Raw genomic sequence first — 26,052 nt, 5'->3', positions numbered from 1 at the left:
CTGCTGGAGAAAGTCCACAGGAGATGGATTAGAAGACTGAAGCTTTACTGTCTAAAATATTCTACATAAATTACAAGCAGCCCCTCCAAAATACCTGCTCTAAATAACATTTCTCAAAGCACTTCTCTTCAGGAAAGGAGATTAGTGCATAGAGCCAGGAACAGAGAAGATGAGGCAAGTGGCCTGTGGATCTCCTCATGGTTCAGATGTCTGTGTGTGCATCTTGCTCAGGGGACAAGGTAAAATGGGAGTAGAGTGTGGACAGTGAGACAAAGATACAGTGGAACTGATAAAGGAGTCTGATATGTCAGGCCTAATCAAGCAGAAGCCATCAAGACACATAACTGCTCCTTGGTGTAGAAGTGATCAAAAAATAGGTTGTGAGATTTTGTAATGATTACCAGGTAACTGATGTCATAAAGAATGTGTAACAAATGAGAAATTGTTATCAAAAATATAATCCTATATAAACTCTTCATATTCTCAATAAAACTGGCTTCTGATCCAGCTCAGTCATCCCCATCTCTCATTGCCCATAGTAGAGGAGGGCCAGAAGATGTGCATTTCCATTCCTGCATCTGGGATGAAACTAAGGGCTGGTTTTTTGCAAGCAATTTCACACCTTTTTTTCTAAACTGTCCCCTCCATTTCCCCACCAACTCAGAGTACACTGTCAAAGCAAGGGCACATTTCATACCATGTATTTGTGCTCACTATCAGCATTGGTTATGATGCAGGCATCTTAATAATACTGCTGACACAGTACCAAAGAGTATACTATTTTTAGCACAAAAGCAGTGACAAAGAAAGGTCTGTCAAGATAAGAGCCATTCAAGTTTGCCATCAAAATGAACAAATTATGGAAGATTCAATTTACACCCACCCATATTCCAGAAACGAGCCCAAGGCACACAATTCATCTTTTGCTGATGACTGCACAAAGTGTGCTTCTCATGGAGGTGACTGCATACCAACTGCCACGTTAACAAGCAGTGTCTTCCTTCAGACATTTACAAACATCAGAATGCTTATTCATGACAGTCCCACATATCATCTGCCATCCCAGATGGTGACTGGTGGGATGCTGATTTTGTCCTAAGGCAGTTACTACCCACCAAGATAGTATATGCAGGGCTAAATAAAAAGCATGTGCCATCTGCCGTCAGGTTCAGGAGATTTGTTGAGACCTACTAGATTAGTTGAAGTTTATTTTAGATCAGACAAATCAGGAGGTTATAGCTTTCTAACTGCCCAATAAAATAAGAGGAAGTTGCACTGTGGAAGACACACAGTACATTAAGAACAAGTTACAAGGTTCTGCTGGTTCCACCTACCGACCTGGGAGCAGCTGAGGATTCTCACTGTGATCAGTGGCAAAAGGCACATATGGCCCACAAGTTCAGAGGGAACCTGAGACCAATAAGCAATTCTGCAGAACTAACAGTTCTCCTTGGCCTGAAAAAAATTTTAGGAATTTTCTTTCTTGCCATCAGGATGTTTTTTCTGCTTCCTTTTCTTGGGATCATTTACAAAATGATGCTGTTATCATTTTGATTGCTCGTCCTCCATCAGTTCTCACCCAGTTCCAGTTTTTTTCCTACCCTCTCTGTACTCTTCTCCTCCTGCCCATGCACTGACATTTATATATTATATATACACAGAAGAAAGGATATTAAAAAGCAGAACTAGTATGATATCTTCTGCCTGCTTCACAACCAGCATAAACTCACTTCATGTGTCATATCCATTTATAGATGGTTAATAGAAAATACAGCCATTTCCCCAATACCAATTATTAGGAACTCAAGATAGATAAAATAATTCTATGCATTCTTTTTAAGTTGTCTAATTGAATTTCTTTTTTTACATTGATAAATATCTAAAGCAAGAAGAGAAAATAGAAAAATACATCCACAGAAGCATTTTTCCAATCTTTGTAAATCACCAGGTACATGAAAACCTTTCCCAGGCAGGGAATCAACCCTTGCACAAATATAAAGGTTCTGTCACTGTCTGCTTGGATGAAAAAAAAACATTGTTTAAGCGGAACCTTTAAGAAGTAAAATTTCAAAATGTGGACAAAGTGCCTTTAAATCATTAACATTAGAAGAACAGGACACAAAGGAGAGAGATCATGAAGGCCTGTGCTGCACAGTAAGGGGGAGAGGGGCTGCAAAGGTCTCTGGAGAGGCCCTACACTGTCCCCAGCACTACAGCCCCCACGGCTGCACCTGCAGAGATCCTCCAGAGGCCCAGAGCAAATGCCCCAGGAAGTTTTCTCCAGCCCAGCACAAGTGCATCACCTGCCCCAGCATTCAGACCATGAAGGGCAGAGGAACAATACATCAGCCAACTGCAAATGTCAGCTTAGCTCCTGAGAAAAAACAGGAACTATCTAAGAAAAAAAAAATCTGGAAACTACAGGACATTCAGCCAGAGGCAATGAGGGGCAACAAGGTGGTTTTTCTAAGCTCCTTAAGCATGTTGGCTTACCCTTCTTCAAATGAGTGTTTGTAGAACTGTCAGCTCTTTTAAATCACCCCAGACTGCTTCCTCCACCGCAGAGTTCACTAATCCATGCATCCTAGTGCAGCTCTCTGAAGAAGCCATGACTTTATCAAATGGCCAGGCAATCATAAATGCGTTTAAAACTCAATACCAGTTATTTAAGACAAAAAGATCAAATTACACAAGTCACAGTCAGTCTTGTGCTGCCATCCTGCATAGAATACAGGGCTGGCACCTGCTCAGGGATATAAACATCATTCCACCTGTCATTTTACAGCTATCTATTTGAAGTCTTCACAGAAATTCATGCATACCCCTCCCCTAAAAAGTTTAAAAAGTCATTTTACAAAGGGATAAACTTCTGATGATGGCAGTCACACATAAAACTGGCCATTAATCTCCTCTGAATAAATATAACCCCCAGGAAGATGAAAGCATGAGCAGAATATATATTTTTTACACTAGAAAATGCTGAGGTGCACAACGAGAAGCTTTTACTTAAGCATTTTCAGCTCAAGTTATCTTTCAGAAGCCCATTTTATTCTCAGGAGAAATTTCTCTCCAGTCATTCACTTTTCAAACCCTCTGCAACTTTAAGATTGCAGTAAAGCTGACTTTTATGCCTTATTTCAGTAGCTCTCTCCCTTGTCCAAGCTGTCACATTCCCTGGAGACATTTGGTAGTTTTAAATTTCCTCAACATTTTATGAATAAGGAAATTTTTTAAAACCCATTCTTTTTTTTTCAATGTTCAGACGTTTGACTTTGTAACATGAAACATCCTTACGATAAAAAATTCCGTTATAAAATCCTCCAATTAATTAAGATCTTTCTCTCTCACACTGGCTCACCGAGCTGATCTATGCTCAAGTTGTCCTTTTCTGAATAGCTGATAACAGCACACAATTTCTGTTAAAGACTGTTTTAAGCATACTTACTACCTTAAAAGACCCAGAGGTTGAATATGCCTCCTGTGTCAACATCACAAGCATGAGGTTTTGGAACATGAAACATTTGGAAAGGGTCACTTAGTAAAATCAGTTATCAATCTGATGCCACCTCTGCTTATGACACTCCACTCACAAATTCAGGACAGCTAGCTCTCACAACTATATCTTGCAGTATTAGGCATTTTTCTTAAGCCTGGGTCACGCAGTCATAAAAATCCCCAGGAACTCTAGCTTTTTAAATATCCTTCTAATCCTGGCAGAGCTGACTGAAAACATGAACCCTACAGGCTCAAAAACTAGAAGGGAATTAAAGAGAAACCAATTTCAATTTTCTTCTAGATCTGAGATGATTTTTGAATGTTCAGAGCTGACAATGTTTAGGCAGCAGCATTTATCATCTCTCAGCCATGCACTTGATCAGGGTCTGGACCGCTGTTATGCTTTATCACCATAAGAAATATAAGACTTAAAAAACAAAACCCAAGAAAACACCAAAACAAAATTCTAGTTCTTATTTACTTCCTCCAGGATAAACCCTGAACAATCAGGCATGTATTTGGTAATACAGCCCAGGCACTGATTTTGGGTTAACCCTGGCTGATTGTTCAAATTACTTTAAACTGAAAGAGGGTAGTTTAGGTTATAACTAATCTAAACTACTTCACTATGAGGGTGCTGAGGCCCTGGCACAGGTTGTCCAGAGGATCTGTGGATGCCCTGTCCCTGGAAGTGCACAAGGCCAGGTTGGATGGGGCTCTGAGCATCTTCATCTGGGGGAAGGTGTCCTTTTATCCACAGCAGGGAGTTGGAACTAGATGACCTTTAAGGTCCCTTCCAATCCAAAACACTGTGATAATAGAATTCCTTTATTTTCCAGGACTAAGGAAGTATCTCCATAACAAAACAGGATCTCCTTTTCCCTGGCCAGAACTCTTCTCTGCTACCATGTCAGTGTGAAATCATCACAAGCATTAATTAAATCAGTTTCCTGAGCTCCAGAGGGACACTCATCAGTTTTGCAACTGCAGCATTAATGCTCCCTTATCCCTGAAAAGCAGGAAGGTTAGGAATCACTAGTTCATTCTACAAAATACTTCTAAACAATTTACAAATGAAATTTTTATTTAATTATGCTTCATTAGGTATGGCAATTAAGTGAGAGTCCACAGCTATTGTAATTAATTCAGCTTATGCGAAATGGCCAATTCAATATTTAGGCCAAATTGTCAGCTAAATGCCACATTATTATTTTTAAGTATTTATCAGTTCTTAGCTAACAAATGAATGAAGAAAGCCCAGCTCAGCTGCCAGCAGAAACAGACTCATCTGCCCTAGCAGTAGATTTCCTCTAGGAAAGCAACTAGAGTTCAGAGATATCTGAACATATCCTTACAAAAGAATGGATATTAAGGACTTAGCTTCTTTACCAGGCAGTTTTCCTAAATGCATTTGGAATTATACTGTGAATCCAAAGGAAGAGTTCCATACCTACTTAAACCATTTATAGCATTAGGCAAGTCTACATGAAAAGGACAAAACATGACTTAGGTACTACTGACTCCATTTTTGCTCTCTAAACAACCTGTAGGGACAGTACACAGGCTGACCTAATGCCTGCTCCTGGCATATCAAGATTATCTAAATAAATCCTGAACAACAATAGAGGGATATTTTTATCACACACATTTTTAAAATATAAAGACAGACAAGATAAAACAGTATAATTCTGAAGAACTTTAACAATTTTTCATGTTTCTGTCTATTTAGACTGTAAACAATATTAAGTACCACTTCATCTGGTCTCCTTGTTGACCTTGTAAAAGCAAATAGACAGATGGACCAGGAAAACCACAAAGTTAAATTACTTTCTTTTTGAAGACATTCATCTGATTCCTTTAATGAAAATTTCAGGGCAAGCACAATTTGAGGGGAAAACTTGAAAGAATATGAAACTTTCCCACACCAAAGTTCTTATTGCAAGAACAACCCCAAAAAAGGCAGTATTGCCCCAACGCTGAAGTCCTTAATAAATAGAGTCTACCTATGTTTTTTATTTCACATCATAAACAATGTTACATTGTGGTCCTAAACAGCTGCCATTTCTCATTTTTAGGATATCATAATGTCGTTTTTATACACTTTCCATTTTTAAATTACATATAGACACTCTGAAATAAATAAAACTCCACAAATTCACAAGATTTATTATCAGTGATAAGCATTAGGCATTAACATCAGGAAGCATTCTGAAAATAAGTTCATATGGAATACCAGTTTGCCTTTTTTTTAATAATATTAACTAGATTTCATACTATGTTCATAAAAGACATAAAAAAAAGGACATCATAAACCAAGTCACCCTAACAATTTACCCCAGCATATTACAGAACACTGAAATAAAAACCCTGCAATTTCTCCAACACAAAATGCAAAAAACCATAATGAACTTACAGAAAGTAGAAGATAAATCTAATCTAAGAAAGCTGTGTGAAATAGCTATATTCTATACAGGAAAAATAAGTAATTTTTCAAAGTAATTGTTGTGGAAGAGAAATAGGAACAAATAAATCAGTGTCCTAAAACTCTGACAGTGAGTGAACTCATTTGGGAACTACAGCTGTTGCGCTTTAGAGATTTGGATTAAAATCCATCATTATCTTTCAGTTAATACTCTTTCATCGACCAATCAGCAGTCATATGGTGTTTACCAACCCTGGTCACTTAACCCACTTGAATGGCCTTTGTGCTATAATTTGTACTTCAATACAATCAGATTACTTCTAATCTAAATGATTTGTGTCCTTTATGGGACAGATGAACACTAATCCCAAGGTTCCTAAAACACAGCAAGCCTAAACAGGGCCAGTATGGCATCCATTATTTGCCATTTTAATACAATATTTCATTCAAGTTGGGAAACACTTGATTTGATCATACTGACCCTGCCTTTTAGAATCTCATTTCAAATTTCTTATACAAACAAAGAAGATAGATTTATTAGCAAACACTACCGCTCAGCAAAATCAGCAGTAAAACAATCACTATTCCAATATACAGACACTGCTTTTTGATCACATTATTTCACAGAAAAAGTAATTATTTTTTTAAAAGAGGAACACTTTGAAACTCATTTTTCAGTAACAAGTTACATGTTCAGTAATGGCTCACAGTCCCTGGGTATCAATTTTAAAAGTCTGCCTCCTCAGAATGGTTTTCCAAATATTCACTAGGTAAAGTGTCCTTAATCTTTCCTGTTCTTCAGTTAATCTTGAGTGACACTTGGAAGCAGCTGTGCTCCAGGGCAAGTCTAGCCTCTAATTACATTTAGCAGTAATATGCTTAGGCTCTGAAATCACAAACATTTCTGCACAGGTGTATCAGTGACCATGTCCCTAGAAAAGGAGGGACCCACAACATGCAACTATAGATGGATGATTGGAGCCAGTCAAATGTATTTTTACCTCTCAAAATGCCAGAGTTGGGAATAAAAACAGTTGAATAGTTCAGTAATAACCTATGGTGACAGCAAGTATGCAAACAGCTTTGTACATAAATGTACTATAATCACATTTACCAACGTATATATTTCTCACTGACAAAAATGCTAACTCCATAGAAAACATACCACTGTGTAAAATAGAAATGATCATATTCGAAGTTAAGCCAGGAAAACTCAGAATTGGATAAAACATTGCCAAAGAAAAATTAAGGAGCTGGATTACCTTAATAGCATCTGTAGCTATTAACTTACACAAATATAAATGTGCTTACTTAAAATATCTCAACACAGGTGCTTGTGTTTCATATTAAGTAAAACTCTTTCTAGTTTAGGTCATTAACAAGGCAAAAGTTCACTTTCTCATGGTGCCCTCATTCACAGGCAGTGCTGCTCTCAGTAAGTGTCCTCAGCCTACCTTGCAGTGATGAGTGAGCTCACAAACACACACAGAGAATCAGGAACCACCACCAAAATCCTGGTTTATAACAGAGTCACACACTGATACAAAAACGTTTAAAAAGCCTCCAGGATTGTGAATGCCATGCATACTCCTTACTCTGCTCTGAAAATAGCCCTTGTGATGTTCTTGTACTTTGAGCAAGATCCCCACTACACATTACAAAACAGCCTCCTTGAAAGGTCCAGCACAAACCACAGCTTGTTTGAGATTTCCCAGAAGACGCAACAATTTCAAAAGTGCTGGGAAAGCTTCTATAATTCACTTCTGAAATTATAACCTAACAAACTACCAAATACAGATCCAGCTTTCCAAGAGCAGTAATCTTTGTTTTTCACTAATTTCTCAACGTCTACCAGAAACTCAAAGCTGCATATTTCCTTGAATATTGTACTTGTGTTTAACTGCAAGCATGAAGTAAGCACAAACTGCAATTGTAAAACAGTAAAGCACACTTTCTCTTTCACTGGCATTTAAATGGACTGTATGAGAGTCCAAAAGCCACATGCAACAATGACTTGCACAGCCCACATGTACAATTACAGCCACTGCAAGTGCTTAGAGGAGACTGGAAATAGTCTGGGAGAATTGTTATTTTTTCCCTAGATACCTAAAAATTCCTGGACTAGCTGTCCCAAAGAGTGCTGGTTCCAGAAGAGACTGTGAAGTCCAGAAACACTGAAAGAAATTTTATGAATGTGAGAAAGTAACCAGATATTTGAAGGAACTACTTGTAAATTCTAGTAATCCTTTTTTAATCAATAAACACGTGGCAACAGCAAAACATTTCTCTGTGAGAACCCCAGGATTTATGTCAGAAGCCATATCTCCCATCATGAGAGGAGGTAATGGTCTTCTTTTACAAACTCAGTAATTCATGTATAAACTGAAGAGGTACCACACAGTTCCAGCAGATTAATAGCAGCAAGTCCAAACTTCACAAGAGGGGAAAAAATAAAAAAAGAAGGAGAGAAAGGGGAAGGGAGTGAGGAATGGGAGAGGTACTTAGAAAACTCTAAGGGCAAACCCCAGCCCTCAGAAGCAAGCCAGGAAACGTTCCAACCTTTGTGGGCCCATAGAGATAGGACCACAAGCTAAATAAGGAATGGTCACTTCCTGAAATACCTAGGAAATGGATACAGATCACAGGAGATTCAGAAATAAATATCTGTTTGCATAAGATACAGGTGCCAGAAACATACCTGTAATGTTACTGTACTCATGCCAGAAGGTGGTAATTCTTTAACACCAATAAAACAAAAAAAAGGGCTTCATTCTGCTCCTGTATTTCAGAGGGTTCCCCATAGTAATTACTGAAAGCTGCTGCCCCAATAGAAACCAAATTGTTTCTGTAGATCCAAAGAAGTCTGAAGCCAGTTCATTTCTCTGATATCCCTGATTCTTTCCTCCCTTCCATTGGAGAAGCCATGCTTAGACCACTTGAACTATTAAGAATCCAGAATTAACTGATTTGAATATACAGTACTGGAATTAAGAAAATCAGAGCTGCTCTGTCAAAGTTGCTGTAAAGACAAATATGTGAAACTAACAGAAGCACAACTAGAGAAACTTACATTGTAAGAGTAATACTGCAAAAATCACCTCTTTCTTCTAAAAACTTATTTGTATGGTCAGAGTACCCATTGGAAAACACCTCCCCAGATTTCCCTTGCTAAGAAAAGCAGTTGGCCACTAAGGGTTTTACAGTCCATTACTGAAATTATATCACACTGAAACACTGTTTCTCTAGGATCAAGAAAAAGTTAGATTCTAGATATGTCAAACAGCTGCACTAAACTCAGTTTGAGCAAGAAAGATTACATCTGCATTCCTTGCTTTACCTGCTATTTTTATGCTTTATGCAAGAGGCACATTCCCTCCTCACTCTAATGAATTGTGTATGTGACAGGGAGGCAAACAGCTGTAAGTCACAGCAACGTGGACTGTTCCATCCCTGCCTTACAAATGAGGAGATGCTTACAGCTTCTTCCTCTGCAGCACAACCATTCCCCTTCCTCCAGGAAACCATTAAGCAGCTAGAGGTGGGAACCCACTGCAGCTTTCTGCTTCATTAAGTCATATATCCTTTTTACATTGGAGTCATGAAGCTATAAATCATGTGAGACAGAATGAGAGCTAATTAAAGAGTCAGCTAAGCATAAAATTCTGCATTGTTGCATATCAGAAAACTCCAAAATTGGCCATTCTTGGTATAATATATTGTAAAATATTAAAAGATGTTTCCAGCAGATAGGTATTTTCTAAGAACTGAGCACTACTACCTGAAAAAACATCAATATTTCATTTCCTAGCAGGAAAGCCTCATAAAACCCTGACTCACCTTTTTTTTCCTTTTTAACAACAGATGATTCTGCCTTGTACTGCAGTGCAGTCTTGTATACAGTCTTTAAACTTACTTAACTCCTTTTCTAATTAGTATCAACTTCCGATATGCTTCTGAAGACAGAAATTCACAACCCTGGAAATCTCTACATACACTAGTTACAAATGTAGCTAAATCTAGCCCTTAAACTTCAGTGCAAGCACTCCAGACTATTTACAGAATTCCTTTACTAATAAGGCAATACTCATTTGAGAAAAAAAAAATTAAAAATCTGTTTCCTGATACCAGATTTCTCAGTCTATGCAATCATGTCAGAAAAGCTCTTACTTGGAGGGACAGAGGTAAATCTGATGCAGAGATGTCAACTGAAAGATATACCTCACAACCCAAGAGGGCTTTTAAGTATGCATAATATTACTCTGACACCTGGAGCATCCATTTGTAGGTAGAGAAACTTGTTACACCAAGCCCATATGAAAACAGAGCTCAAGAATGATCCTGTAATTCCAAGAGCTTTTTCTTTAAAAGATTTTTAATTGAACAGATATATGCAGATCTATGTTCAACTCCTATTCCTTCTTCGCCTTCTCTTCAGAGATCTAATGATTGTAGCTACTAAAGTAATTAATCAAATGCAAGAGAACGTATCTCAGAGTAATCATTGCCAATATAAATTTCTTTAAAAATATTCGTGTTCATCAGTCTCAATGTGTAACTGCAAGGAATAGCCAAGTGCTTATACAGTAATCTTACCCTTCATTTTCCCAACTGTGGTTTCCCTCTAAATGCCTTAAAAAGGAAGAACAAATGTTTTTTCACTCTAAATTATACCCAAGTTTGACAAGTGAGCTTTATTTTTGAAGAGCATTCTTCTTTTTTTTTTAATAAAAAACAAAAAGAGGGTGTGTGAATTTATTAAACGAAAATTTTATTTCAGGCTTCACTGACTAGAAAAGGGGCCCAAACTAATTTTAATTAAAAATGGAGAGCCATCCATAAGGTGATTTTTATTTTACTGGGATATTCTAAGAAACTCTGAGTTGCTGGCCGCTCTTGAAATCTGCTGCACTAGGTTGCAGTCAGGAAGGGAGGCATGGGTCAAACACACAGGATACATACTAAGCTCAGCAAGCTAACACAGGGGTCAAGAAATTAGAAGAGCCAAGAAATACAGCTGCTGAGGGAAAGAGCAAACACTAAGGCATTGCAGCTGCCTGAGGGGACAGCAAAGAGGCACAGAGGATGCTCAGAAGTGACAGGGACCAGCAGGGCTGCTCGCAGTCAGCCCACAAAAGCCACAGCTCACACTTCTGCAACCCGAAAGATCCAAAGCAATCTCAAGCAAGTTTTTAATATTCACTACTAATTCTGAAAAGCATTTGGCAGCACTTTTGAAAAGTGAATTAAGTTCTGCCTATGGCTTTACCAAAAACATTAAATACAAATCCTAGTAACAAGCATTTGAGAGAGATTCTGACAATTAAAAAGCAACAGAGCTGGGTTTTAAAAACTAGCCCGTTTGGAAATTCAAGCTGAAATTATCCTTTTAAACAACAAAGTACCTCTGTGGCCAGAGCCGCTACTTCCACTTTATAAGACATTTAAAAATAAATCAGCTGTTTTCAACAAGTCATTGACATGAAAGGAATTTGAGGGTTCTCACAAGATGGAAGAAGCCATACAACAGTAGCAACAATAAATGACAGGAACAGATTCAAGAACATATATGTACAGTAAAAAGATACATAATCAGAAACATCCAAAGCTTTGATTCAGTGTCACACAAAATGTGATCCCCAGCTCTGTAAGAACATAAGCCACTCCATCACATTGATATTACAAAGGCATTGACATGGCAGAACCACACAGAAGCAAACCTGCCAAGCCCCATGCTCAGCATGAAGCATGATGTTGGCTCCTAACCGCCCGTGACAATTCCCACGGTTATCAGAACCGCATGGCAAACAGCCCTGCCATAACCGTGTGAGGCAGGAAGCAGCCGTGGTGCTGCACCCAGAGATTGCAAACCCCACGGCCCCTGCCAGCCACAGGCTCCCTGCAGCCCCTCTGCCTCCTGGCTCTGGGGTTTAACGCCAGCGCGCTTCCTCCGTCGGGAAACACTCGCCAAGCCAGGTCAGTGTAAATCTTCCCCTCTGAACAAGAAGGAAGTTCTCCTATCCTTGCTCAAGATCTAGATGTTCAACTTAAAAAATAGTCAGATCCTTTCTTGAAAAACTGTGATACAGAAACTTAATCAATATTCTAATTTACAGTTAAGAAAAAAAAGGTGAAAAGCTTCTGAGAACTGAATAACACATAAGAGAGGTGCATGGGGTTCCTTCAATAGCATGTTTTTTCCAGATCTTTTACACTGCAAGAACACCCCACCACCAAGTTATATGCAGAAAATTGGCTAATACAAATTCACTGAAAGTGGTAAAAACAAGAATTACACCACACCTGTTTTGACAGCTTCCCACTGCCCCAACCTACTTGAGTTACATAATAGATTGCAATTATGATGAGGACAATTGAGACTCAACAAATCTACCAAGTTAGCATAGCTGACAATATAACCAAATTATGAAGTTGACAACATAATCAGATGTTGACATTACTTCTGTCAAAATTTGTTGTTACTGATAATCAATGCAAATTTCTCTGATGCTGAAATCTGTAAATCGCCACCGTCTCATTTCTTAGGCTGTTTTTGTAACATTCATGAGCTTGTGAGACTAACGCACGTGCCAAGGAAAGACAGCAGAGGTTGTTAGAAATGTTTTCTCAAACCTGTTTGAAAGAGGAAGAAAATACCAGTGTAGGGGGCTCTTGCCTAGCCTTCCAGGAATATCGCTTGCTCAAGAGCATCTGTCACCTGCCTGCAGTAGAGAAAGGGTCCCTGAGTACAGTAGACTTAGCCTTATTCAAACCTTGTTCAGTAAAAGTCATAGAAACAGAGAATCATTAAGGCTGGAAAAGACCTTCCGGGTCAGAGTCCAACCTTTGACCAAACATCCCTGTGTCCATTAAACCATAGCACTGAACACCATGGCCAGCTGCTTCTTGAACACTTCCAAGGATGGTGACTGCCACCTCCCTGGGCAGCCCATTCCAGTGCTTAACTACCCTTTCAGTGAAGGAATTTTCCCTGATTTCCAACCTGGACCTCTCCAGGCGCAGCTGAGGCCATTTCTCCCCATCCTGTGTCTCCTGTTACCTGGGACAAGCAGCTGACTCCCACCTGGCTACAGCCTGCCAACAGGGAGCTGAGAAGAGTGACAAGGTCCCCCCTGAGCCTCCTCTCCTCCGAGCTTATTGACCCCAGCTCTCTTTCAGCCAGTCCCCATAGGATTTATTCTCTAAAGCTTCAGCAGTTTTCAGAAGAATGACTTCCCACTTTATTTTATATACTTACAGACAACATATATTAATTGTCAGCATTTAATACTATATAGAATAAGACTATAGCACTAAGTATCCCTACCCACATGTGCTTAGTGCTTTCACATTACTCATGGGACTAGGAGTGCCATTAGTCTATTTGAGGTGTCAAACTTGACAATAAGGTTCTGCTGTTTCTGATGTCATCTGTCTAAAAGAAAGCAAAGTTCTCCAGAGCGGAGTCTGACAATACCTGAGCAAGTACTAGTGAAACACAAAGCACGCCAAGCCTAACGCTACTCTACACAGCACAAAATTTCTTCAATCATTTCAGAAGCTCCAGGAGCCAGGCTCTAGTTTTAACAATTTGAAAAGTACTCACTGATAAAAAACTTCAAGATTTACCGTGATTCCTTCAGGTAGAATAGCTTCTTTTTAAAAGAAACCTAATAGGCTCTTTAAGTTACAAGATCATATTTTCCCTCCCCTCACAGACTGAAGATTAGTCAAGACAATCAAAGTAATGAGAACAGCTACCTCATTAAAAAAACCCAATGTAATTTGCTGCAGAAATTGTAAAAAAAGCAGGAGACTGCAAGTAAAAAAGATTCTCTCACTGTTGAGGCACTTACATGCTGCAGTGCAGAATCTATCTGCAGCCTGGGCTCCACAGAGCTGCTAGAAATGCTTGGCAAGTTGTTTAAATCATTCACTACTAGCACTCGACTTTCCTGGGAGCCTGAGTGGAGAATTCAGGTTGGAGTTTACAGAGTTGCTGTATTAGAGCTCAGACCTTAAAGGAGCATTGCTGCTGCTCCTGCTGCTGCTCAGGACAGCAGTTCTGCTGTGAGCACACCCTACATCACCCTGAGGGCTGCCACACTGACCCCACGACTCAGCCCAGACGTTAACATTGCTGAGGATCCCTCTCTGTGCTGAAGTTTCCCCTTATGTCAGGAGAATGCTCTTTTATTTCCATCATGGAAGTGTTGCAAATATTTTTAAAATTTCTTTTACTATTGTTGAAGCACATATTACCCATGCTGTGCACAAAGTGTGACGAGAAAAAAACCAAAAGTTATTCCTGATTATGCCCGCTAACAGACCCAAAGGTTGTATTGCATTTCCCAATTTTCACATTCTTAACCTCACAAGTCTTAAACTCTCCTAATGCTGTTTGAGGTTTAAAATATTGGTATTCTTATTCTCTGATTAACAAGGGACCAAGATAAGCATCAAAAATGGTACTGACTATGCAGAGATCCCACAATCTACCAAATAAGCACCTCTCTGGCATAGCCTGCACCTGCATTGCAGACAACAGACTGCAGAAACAGACAAAGGCTAAATCTTTTCCATCATTTTTGATGCAGATTCATAAGAGGTTTTCTTAATTGTAGCATATTACATTATCTCATTTTAACAGAAAGATGAAGTGCACCTAGGCACGCACAGGCATTTGCAATTTCAAGTCAAAGATTCAGCACCTGGTTATTAGCAGGTGGCCAAAGGAAGAAATTATTTTTTTTGGTCACATGCAGTCATGCAAACAAGGAGACTATGTACTACTCTGCTAGATTTTATTAGCATTTTCATTATGAAATCCCATTAGGACGTTCCTGCATCACCTTTGAAAGTCTTGCTGCACAGGGCAAAGTAAGAACTTTGAGAGTGTTTACTTATTATCTTACCCAAATTCATTCTCTCTGGAATACACCTTGAAAATGAGTCATAATGCTCAAATTTTTCCCTTCCTTAGGAAAATAAGCTTCCCTTTAATCAAAATGATGACAGACACAATTAGACACTGTCAAGTGTAAACTACTTGACATAAAAATCACATAAACTTTTTTCCTCATTTTCATTTTGAAGTAGACCATACTTATGTTGCCTGCCCCATCACTGATTCTTAACCTAATTAATCTTTGAAATTGTGTCAAACTATTTTAGGACTAATGACACCTGATAGTCTACTATACCTAAATGGGATGTACTGAGAAGTGTCAAATTAAAATACAATAGCAGGTGTTGTTAAACAAACTCTGCTCCCATATGTTTCACTTTCTGGTACTTAGACAAGTACATATAGAAAGAACAACCATCATAACCACTTATGTTATAAACTCAGTAGATCTTATAAGTCCATTAACACTGAGAAGTGTTAAAGATTCATTGGAGCACATCCTCTACTAGGAAGCAGCACTGCCCCAGTACCTAGTAAATAACTCCATTAGGAACTACTCTGTATGAGACAACACTGGCTGTAGAATGGCAGCAGGTTGACTGCCATGATGTTACAAAAGCTCATAAACTATAAATATACAATGGCTCAGAAAAATAAATAGCAAGAAAAAGAAAACTTTCTTTTTGAATTCACAATACGATTCAAGCTTCACTTCAAGGTAATTTTACTTTGCTTTCTTGACCTGAATGCTGCCATTTCAGTTGCTGTTATTCAGCGCCTGTAGTAAATAGTCACCCAGTCTTCCTTTACACACAAGGCTTACCTGAGTCTTAGGGATCACTTTCCCTGCCACACAGGTGCAAGTAATGGATACTACAACAGAGCAGACTGGCTTTGAGCCTTGCTTGCAGGAGGAGCCTGTGAGACATCTCAGTGTGAATCAGTGTGCTCTGGGAGACAAGATTAACCCACCTCACACGCAAAATGACTGACTGAGCTGCAGGTGTGCCCCATACTTCCAGCACTGGCATGCCGGCACCAAACAGTTTGCCAGCAGAAAGCAGAGAGCAGTGAAAAACTGCCTGGTCTATTTCAGAATCACAGCATCTCACCAATACCACAGCACATCATCCCGTCACACAGAAATTTACCGGGTGTAGAAAACTGTGAACCAAGGTGCATAACTATTCAAGACCTGCTTTCTGCCACAAAGAAAGTGCATTTCACTTACTTGTAAATTAAAACCTATTTAATGCCATTTCTCTGTTCCACACAATCTCACGACATTTTAAAACTTGTGAAACATTTATGTTTTTGTTACATATGGCTACGTAATTGAAAAACATGTAGGTATGTAAAGAGAGATAAAGACTTCAACTGTCTAAAGCTGCTGCTTGTACTCATGTCTAGCTACTTCTCCCTCTTCAATTCCTTATTATAAATGTTTAATAACCAAAAGAAGTTGTTGGCAATAAACAAAGTTTTATTGAATAATTTCTGAGGACTGAAGCTTTAACAGTCTTTTCCTAACAGGTTAACTTGCTCATAATCAAACAATCATCAATAATGCAAACAGCACAGCTGTAACATGCCCCATTGTGCATTGGCATCACCTGTCATTACAAGAGCTGTGTGGTAGTTCAGCAGCAGCAAATTGTTAAGGTACCAATATCGATAAGCAACAGACTGGGGCTGCACTGATATAGTTAGATTGGTTTACAAGGCTTCTATTTTTACAAGCCTTGGAAGCTCAGGTTGTCTAATGAATTTTTAACGTGTCAATTAATATGTTTATAGAAAGCAATGTCAGCTTTAGCTAATATATAACAAGAATCACAGTTGCACATAAAATATACAATGGTGTTAAAGCTCTAAGCTTCACGTTTGAGAAACTAAGAAAATTATTGCACATGATCTGAGGACAGCAATCACTTGGAAAAATAAAAATGTGTAAGTTAATGGGCACGATTACTCACTCTAGGAAATATTTGCGTAGTTTCATGGAATGTGATGTATTGCAGGGCATCAGAAAAAAAGGTTTTATTTGTGGTAAACAGAGTAAGACCCTCACTTCCTAGCACCAAAGATACCTTATGCCAGAACAAGTTACCAAGTATTTGGTTATTTTTGCCAACATACTACCAATAACATAAATTAGGCGATGCTTTCTTAATACTATTCAGTGCCCTCACTGAAAGTGACTGTGTCAGAATACCAGCTGCTCTTCGGCAGCAGTCTCCAACAATATACAATGACGTCAAATGACCGCACAATGCAGAGATGATTTTTGCCACAATTACCCTGCTTCCTTTGTGCATTACATAAAGTCAGAAAACATGTTAATTTTGTGAAAAAAAAAAAAATTAAATATCCTTGGGACACAAGTTTTCAAAAACTTTAAGATGTTTTGGTTTTAAAACATTGGCCTTTGTTAAATAATGAAAACCATAAACTTCCTATTGTGAGATCATGCATGCTCTGTGAAACTGCAGTAAAAAGACAAATTTTACATTTGAAAAGAACCTGTACCTTTTTTGCATGTAGACAAAATAACAACAGGAAACAGCCCTTCAATCAGCATTTGAGCTGCACCTGTAGTTAGGCAAGCAGAATACGTGGTGACAATCTAACCTATGCAGCCAGAGGGATGTTACAGTCACATAGGAGTGTGAAGTTCCTGTAATTCCTTCAACTCTGTACATTCACCAGCCTGAGGATAAAATACCCAAGTGCATTCTATGGATCTGGGGAAATTCCTCCTTTGTTAACCTGGGGTATTATGACATTTAACATCTGCCTCTAACTTCCCTGCATCAGAGGTAATTGAGGATCACATAAGATACAATATTCACAATTGTATCTTGATGGGTGACATATATTAAGTACTACAATTTTCTGAATGCAATGCAAAAGTTACAGAACCAAAATATTTATCTGCTGCAAGACGTTATTCAAGGAATTCCAAAGGTCTTAAGGCATATTACAAAGAGCAGAATTTCAGAAAGCAAGCTATTCAGACTGCAAAGTCATCTTTTCTTCCCATTAACTACAGATGACCTGAGCTTTGCAGGGTATTTCAGTACACTAGAGAGCACCTTGCACTCCAGTTCTGTACTCTGTTACATCCCAACACAGCCTAAGGAATGCTTTGAGATTTGAGACTACCACAACTGAACCATATGCTCATTTTGAAAATAGCAGAAATGCCCCTGAATCTCATAAATTCTCAAACTCAGAGAGCAAATATTCTCTAACCACAATCTCTTGTGATAACCTGAAGAGAAAAAACTGCAAGAGCTGTAAAACATCTGTTATGTTTTATGCAGTAATCCTCATTGCTGTTCAAAATCTTAGGACTTCCAGAGCTAATTAACTAACAAGCCTACACTCCCCCAAAAGATTATCTTCCACAAGGCCTTTTGCTGCTTTTACATATACTTATCCCTGAACAACTGCACTCGAGGAGGAAGATAGCCTCTCTAGTAAAACTTAGCTGAGGAAATCCAAAAGATGAAAAAAAAAATGCAAACAGTGAAGAACAGTCAGTTAAGAGAAATCGGTGCTGGTGTAAGTATATTGATCCCTTGTGAGAGAGTGTGCAGTGCAGAGGGAGCACAGGAGGGATGGACAGCTCCCATTAGCACAGGAAGAGGCAAGTCAGCACAGTATCTTAACACCTGCTGGTTTTTGTTAATATTTTTAGGTTTAACCAAGCATCTGCTATATAATTCACTGGGAAAAAAAATAAAAAGGCCTTGATAAATGAGTGAAAATGCCCTGTAAACAGGATAGTTTCCTTTCTAAACAAAACAAATTGAAAGCCAAACAATTGAAAAAAAACCCAACAACAAATCAAAACCAAGAGGTTATTATTAATGTGACCAGTGTCATCACTACTGGTTTATCTTCCACCTTTAGATTTCACACAAGCATGTCAATTCTCATCCACTGGAAAAGGTCTGAAGTACAAAAAACCCACTTGGCAAGACCAAACACCAGAAAAAAGTTTGCAACTATAGAGGAATACCCTAGAAACAAAGCAGAAGAAAAACACTGTCCCTCCCCTTAAGCAGTCTACTAACCTGGTGAACTGAAAGGAGTTCAAGATTGAGTAGGAGCAGCAAGATTGCTTCTTTGGAAAAGGAGGAGCAGCATAACCCACTCACAGCAGTCTATTGTCAGCTCTGGACTACACAAAGACACCTTTTCTCGTTTTCAGAGCTGCACTAACCGGGCAGAGGGTGGCTGCATCCACTGGAGAGCACAGTGCTGCCACGAGAGGCAGAAGCTTTGAAGGAGCTGCTAAATCCAGGAGCCTGGGCATCCCACCAGTATCCTCTCATTGCCTCTCATTCTGGGCCTGCAGCAGCAGCGCTTCATCCACACCTGCTGCAATCACACAGGTTCTTGAGAGCAAGAGGACGTCTATAGCATCTCATTTTTATATTTTGTCCAAGGCAGCAATAAAGCAGCAGCAGAGAGTATGGAAATAAAATTATCATCTTTCTCCTCCCATAACTAGTAGTTAACCACAGTTAAATTGGGATTTGAAGATTTATTGAAACTTCTGAGGGCTCACAGTGCCACCCTTCTCTAACTTTTCCATTTATAGATTTCCCACTCAAGTTTAACAACACAGATCTAATACCAAGCTCACAACCTTTGAAACTCATGAAAAGAGTTCCCAAGTTTGATCAGGAGTCGAAAACAAACCTAAGCCTTCACACATGCATGAATATTCTGACAATTCCTCTGAAACAAGGGCATTTCTTGCCTATAGCTGCAGAAAATACAATCTTGCACCTAACGCTTCTCTGCATATTTTGAAACAGTGTCACCAGGACATGAACATTTTGAGCATACCATCACCGTCCACGGGCTTGCGATGCAAAGCATTTACACTCACCACGCGTAATTAGCTCATCAAGGATGACTCCTTCATGTGAGTTAATTCCTCATTTGCTGAAGAAATTTAACTTTGCCGAAGTCGTCGGGATTTATAAAACAAGAAAGCCGAGCAGTGCTCACGCAACTACTTCTTTTTAAGAAGTCGCTCGGTGTGCCAGGAAAGCAGCGCTGTGTCCAGCCCTGGAGCCCGGGAGCAAGAGCCCCGCACCTTTCCCACGTAACAAAAATCGTTACGCAAATCCCAGGCGCTGCCGAAGCCCCTGACCTATTTAGAGACGCGCTTTATCCTCTCGGCAAACAAGCGATGCTGCGGAGCCGCCGCTAAGCCCCGGCAGCGCGCACCCCGCCCGGGCAGGAGGCGCCCGGGCACCCCGCTACCTGCGGCTCCGGCCGCCAAACTTCGCCCGCCGGCGGGCGGGCTGCCCCGGGGCTCCGGCCGCGCATCCCCGGCTCGCCACGCGCAGTGACACCGAGCAGGGTCCCCCCCGCGCCGCCCCGCTCACCTCGGCAGCCGCCCGCAGCCAAGGAGGGAGCGGCGCGGCACCGGCGGGCGCCGCAGCCCCGCTCCTGCCGGACCGCGGCGAGCGCGGCGCAACTCCGCCGGAGGGCCGCGGCTCTCCCGAGACGTCCGTTCTCCTGTGTATCTGTCTGCCTGTTTATCTGCCTGCCTGTCTGTCTGTTTGTCTGTCTGCCTGTCCGTCCGTGCCTGGTCCCCGCCCCGCCCGCGGGCTCAGGTGGGGCGGGGGCCGGGGTCGGCACGCGGGCGGAGCCTGCGCGCTGGGGGCGGGGCGGCTCCGCACCTGTGGCGGCGGCCGGGCCCGTGAGGGGAGCGGGGAGGAGAGGAATGGAGCGGCGGCCGGGCCCGGGATGGCAGGGGAGCCCCGGCGCCTCCGGCTGAGGCAAGCCGGACTGGGCCCCGGGCGAGCCCAGCGCCGGCCGGCCGCGGGCACCCCAGTGTGCACACTCGGCGTGTCACAGACAGCACAGCCGCGTCCCGGGGGCGACAGCAGAGAAACAATCCCCGAACACCCAGCTGGAACAGCTCCCGCTTTCCTTACTCCTGCAGCTTCTGGTCGTCAAGGGTTGCTCTTCGTTCCCCAAATTCTCACAAACCTGTAGCCAGCCTCCCAGCCCTCTGGTTTTGCCAGCCCGCCTGTCAGGGCTTTAAATCAATAGCCACTGCTCCTCAGCTCTGTTCTGTAAAGTGTAAAACTGTGTCCTTAGTACAAACATTACACGAGAAAACAGCAGGCTTTGTAAGTAGTTAAGAGAAAAATAATTATGATAATGGTGGGAACATCAAAATCAATGCAAGCTTCAGTACAAGAAAATTTGCAGCATTTCAACAATTTGAGTTAGATTTTATAGTTCGACCACTGCTCCTGGAGAATGTGGTTCAAACAGAGGGAATCCTACAGTATTTAATTTGTTATTCTTCTGCAGGAAGGAAAACAAGAACATTTAACACTGGAGAAAAACTTCTTGCTAAACTTTAGTTTCAGCTTTTGGAGAAGAGCAGTGATACTTAATACTATTAAGAATTGCATCATACCTTGTTTACAGTTTTATGTTCAATAAGTTCTTTTAGCACTCAAGACAGGAAATTCTGAGAGTTTGAATTAATCATCCCATAAAAACATGAATATAGCCCTTCTTGTGGTGTTGTACCTACCACGAACTTCTTGCTCAGAAAAAAGCTGAACTTTAAAGCAGACCTGTTTTTGAAAGAGTTACTGGTCTCCTACAGAGAGAAAGAGCAGCTGAAAATAGGACACTTCCCCCCCTCCCTCCAGAAGTCCTGAGTTTGTCTGAATCTGTAGCAGCAGAATAGATGGCACAGCAGGAAAAATCCACTACTGAAACTGGGAATGTTGGACAAGTGGTAGAGGAATTTTGAATGTACACAAAATTCAGCAGCAAACAACAACAACAAAAAAATACCCAGAGAGTGTTTGGGATCAGTCAGATTAGAAATGGATCTAATTGATTATCTTGAAAAGGCACATACATGTATGATTGTGCCCTAGTAATATCCAAAATTTTTATATTTTATTATCTTTTGTCTTTTAGCCCTTTTCAAGACAAATTTGCAGTAAACTAGCACTACAGTCTCCAAAGTCTCCAAGAAATCTCAAAATAATTCTGACTGGACAAAAACTCAACGACTTTCTCTTCATATCCAACCTTCAAGTTGTATTCTAAAGAACTAAGAATATGGCACCTAGGCAGTATTATTTAATTTATGTAAGCAGCTGCTGTAGTTGCCACAGAGATGTTATTCAATCTTTAACAGAAAGGTGTTTGAAAGGTAACAGAAAGGTCTGCAAATGACCATTCACTGTATTTGCTGTTAATATGAAAATGTTTAAGAACCCCTGTGAAGACTGTAACATTCTTCAGAACAAGTACATTTCTGTTCAGTGGCTCATGATTAAAAAAAAAAGATATTTCAGTGAATTCTAACCATCAGCTGCCTACAGAGAGATGTAATGGGAGGTGATAATTGTATATGATTTCAAACACGATGCAAAAGTATGTCTTGGGTCTGTCTTTGAAAGGCCTGTTCTCATCAGAAACAGCAAAATTTAACCCACAACGGTACATATCTTTATGATGCATTTCACAGCTGTCTTCCGCTGTGCAACTCACCATTCTTGACTCCAGCTCCCTATCAAATCCTGTGCTCTATAAGATTGTGTAAGTCTGAAGGGTGGAAAATTTTAAATTTTAAATGCCCTGTGGTCTGTTTTGTCAACATGCCACATTTCATCTCCATAAATGCTGAAAGCACATTAGAGGTTATAAAATTATAGAATAGCTGTAGAATATCAAAACAACTTCAAAAGTGATGTGAGCAACAGAAAGACCATTTAGCCTGGGAGACCTTATAAGGAGATAACAGGTCTGTACTTTCAAAGGGACCTGCTGGAAAGGAGAGGCTGCTACTGGAAATCTGCATAAAAACATATAAAACCAGACAGAGTTTACCCTAAGTAAGGATATGCAGAGTACAAAGACATGCTGAGTATTAATTAGAATTGCATTTTATCACTTTTTTTTTCCAGAGCTTTGTATTTGGCGCTACCAAACCAAACTTGGATGACTTTTCTAAAATCACTGAAGCTAGGTTTTATGTGACACAAGTTTGTTTGTAGATGCATGCAGAATGGTGCATGCAAACAAACCCCTAAGGGATGCCTGCAACCCAGCAACAACTCAGGATGCCCCAAGAGCTGGGATGTTGTCACCTTTTTGTAAATCTTCCATACCTTCTGGGTGATTTCTCATGGGCAACTCCTCACAGCACAGCCAACAAACTCCAGCTCTCTCCTCAAGCAGCCAACCAGCTCTTTTGTAGCACTTTTCTTCTTATTGGACACAGCTGTGGCCTGTTAAGGGCAGGCCTGTTCCTAATCTTTGGTGATTAGTACAGCTGCAGCTCCTCAGGTGTGAGACTGCCTTCTGCACTATCTTTGTTTTCTTACATTCCATCCCTCCACACTGGGAAATATTTTCTACAAAAGACAACAGTAATGTTACATCCGGGTGACGTTAAATATCATTTTATGAGGAGAGGTCACCACTGGGAAGTCTCAAGCAACCCTCACATTCATGATTCACCCTGTAAGAGACAGTGCCAGAAATCTCTGTCCTCAGCAAACAAGAAAACTCCTGTGCTCTCCACACTAAGCTATTTTTTATATATGTGAAAGGCCTACTACTTATTTTGAGGAAGAGTTCCTTTTTGTTTGACTGGTATACCATTTTTGATGATTAAGGCTCAGTAATGTTTTACTATCGTCCATTTCAAAAATATCTGCCTCTAAGCACCATAGGTGCTTGAGGTATGACTACAGACTTCTTGTTTGTTTTTTGTTGTCTATGCAAAATATGAAAATAGTATCCTAATGCTCCAAATGTTGATTTGCCTTTTTGGTGATCCCATATGGCAAATAATGCAAGAAATAACAACAAAAACAAATACTTTCAAGGTGTGTTACACAAGTATCCCTCTGTGGAAATAAACCAAGAGTTTCCAGGAATTGTTCCAGTTTCTCCAGTGGTAACCTATTAAATGTTAGCTTTGCTGAGAAATGTTTCAGTAAAAGACACTTCAGAAATTGGGAGACCAGATGTAGGCACAGAAACTACAGGTACAGTAATTCCAGTATTTCTCCTCCATTAAGTACCAATGTTTTTTGTAATGAGAGGTGTTTCCAAGCGATTACCTGGACACATCTTCTTTCCCAGAGTAGTTGCCCCAGATTCTCTAAAGTCAGATTGGCTTTAAGCAAATATGGGCAGCCTTCTGTGTTTGCTTTGCACTCTACTCATTCTAAGACAGTAATAGCCTTGTCACCATGTACATCAGAAGGAGGAATTTGAGAGGTGTTTGGTTTTGTGTTGTTTTTTCTTTTTTTTCCCAGAAGAGATCCATTCATTTCCATAGTCATCAAAATTAAGGCCTAATTTTGAAGCAGAATTTTAATAAAACACAGCTAAAAATCTTACTTTTATGCATGGAAAAAGTATGATGAAGAAATGATGACTGAATTAAGACCTTCTGTGCCTGAATCCATGTCCCAGTCCCTTACCAAATGAAGATTTTGGTATTTGCTCATAAGGTTTCTTCAAAAGACCTAGTTTGAGTTTTTCCCACTGGTATACAATTCCTGGTTTGTCACCTGTTCATTGGGGATTTTGGTTTGTTTTTTACAATAAAGAGTTGTTTCTGGATCAAGTATTTTTTTTAAGACCTTAGAAACTTTATAGATTCTCTTACTCAATTTGAAATTCACATCTGTATGCGTGTCTCAAGTTTTGGTTCCTCTAAGTAAATCTGACATTTTATAACTAGATAACTTATATGCCTGTACATTTTCCAGCTTCCCTGCTACTGCCTCTGGGGAAACAATCCTAGATTTAGCAGATCTCCATCTGCCTGTCCTGTATAAACAGACAAAGCAACTACTTAGCCAACCTGCTACTTGCTAACCACTCTATTTTTTAAGGAGGACAGTGATCTGAGTTTTTATTCTTTTTTTACCTTGCATCTATATTTGATGGAGTTACTTGAGATGCTTTTTGAAATTTGCTATTAACTTCTATTGCTTTTTATTTTTGTCCACACGTTTCAAATTTCCTGGGGTTTTTCAAGTGTATTTGAGCATCTCGCTTGACTTCTTAATGGCTCAAATTTATCCCTTTTATTAAACTTGCATCTGCTGGCTATATTTAGAATGCTCAGTATCAGATGGAAAGGGTGCCTATAAATTATCTGCATTATTCCAAATTATTTGATAAGTTAGTTCATAAAGTATACGTATATAAATATCTGCCAACCATTCAATCTTACATAACTATGCTATTTGTACTGTGTGACAGAGCAGTTCATTCCTGTGATAGTATTTCTATTTCCTGATTGCATGTTGAGAAAAGTTACTTGGATTTAGAATGTAAGCTGTTTGGCGCAAGGAATTTTCTGTATTATCTACATCATGCTCAGAGAACCACATCTCTAAGTTGTGATTAGAGTTGTATGAGCACCATTATCATAACCAGCAGATAGATGGACCAGAAACACATATGAATACTTCTTCACAAATTTGTCTTTCATATGCTCGCAGTTATTTTCAAAGATATTTCTGAACATATGTTTGTTTCATACTAAGAAAAAAACATATTGAAATTTGCAGTCAGCAATAAATATTTCTCTTTTATGAAATTGCATTTGTCTGTACTTCATTTCTTTCCCAGCTATGTTAAATGTTTTTATTTTTTGTAGGATATTCTTGCTTTGAGAAACTGAAGCAGAAAAAAAGTGATCTAAAGAAAAACATATGACATCTTTCCAAGCACTAGAAAAGCTGCTAAACCCTTCCTTTCAGTCACAATCTGTTCCAAGACTGAGAGATCACTGGTACATCAGTGCTATCTTGCCCCCTGAGAATATCAGCTTCACAGATAACATGGAGGACTGCTTCTCTGTATAACCAATTTACTGTGAATGCTGGAAACACTGGAGATTTTTTAATTTAGTGGATAAATAATTCAAACAACAGACAGGGGAAATCTTTGCAAAACAGTGTATGATTTTTAAAATTCTAATTCTGTTCAAGGAACAAGATAGTCCTTAAACAGGAAAGAGCAACTGTGTAAAGAAAGTACGTCAGTAACACAGGACTTAAGTTGAAAACTGGCAGAGAGAACATCTGAAAACCTCCTGGTAAAGTACCCATGTAGGCTAGCCAGATGGCATGCTATTTGTTTTCACTACTTCATTTAACATAGAAACAAACTGTTCTTCATCTGAAAAACAAAA

General features: G+C 39.8%; 1 protein-coding gene across 3 annotated transcripts in view; it reads right to left on the bottom strand.

Moving 5' to 3' along the window:
- The window catches only part of ZNF385B (zinc finger protein 385B), a 151,539-nt gene extending 128,503 nt beyond the window's left edge, over positions 1 to 23,036 (bottom strand). The window contains exon 1 of one of the 3 annotated variants that reach the window (XM_064718872.1): positions 23,000 to 23,036. In XM_064718872.1, coding sequence (XP_064574942.1) covers positions 23,000 to 23,018 — 19 coding nt within the window. In that variant the 5' untranslated portion in view covers positions 23,019 to 23,036. Of the gene's footprint in view, positions 1 to 19,728; positions 19,832 to 20,233; positions 20,455 to 22,999 lie in introns of those variants that run through there. The other 2 variants (XM_064718881.1, XM_064718873.1) reach the window with 2 other exon arrangements.
- Positions 23,037 to 26,052: the final 3,016 nt, after the last annotated feature.

This window comes from Zonotrichia leucophrys, chromosome 7 (assembly GCF_028769735.1).
Source record: "Zonotrichia leucophrys gambelii isolate GWCS_2022_RI chromosome 7, RI_Zleu_2.0, whole genome shotgun sequence".
NCBI classification, from domain to species: Eukaryota; Metazoa; Chordata; class Aves; order Passeriformes; family Passerellidae; genus Zonotrichia; species Zonotrichia leucophrys.
The sequence above is the reverse complement of the archived record's forward strand: the minus strand, read 5'-3'. Positions and strand labels throughout refer to the sequence as shown.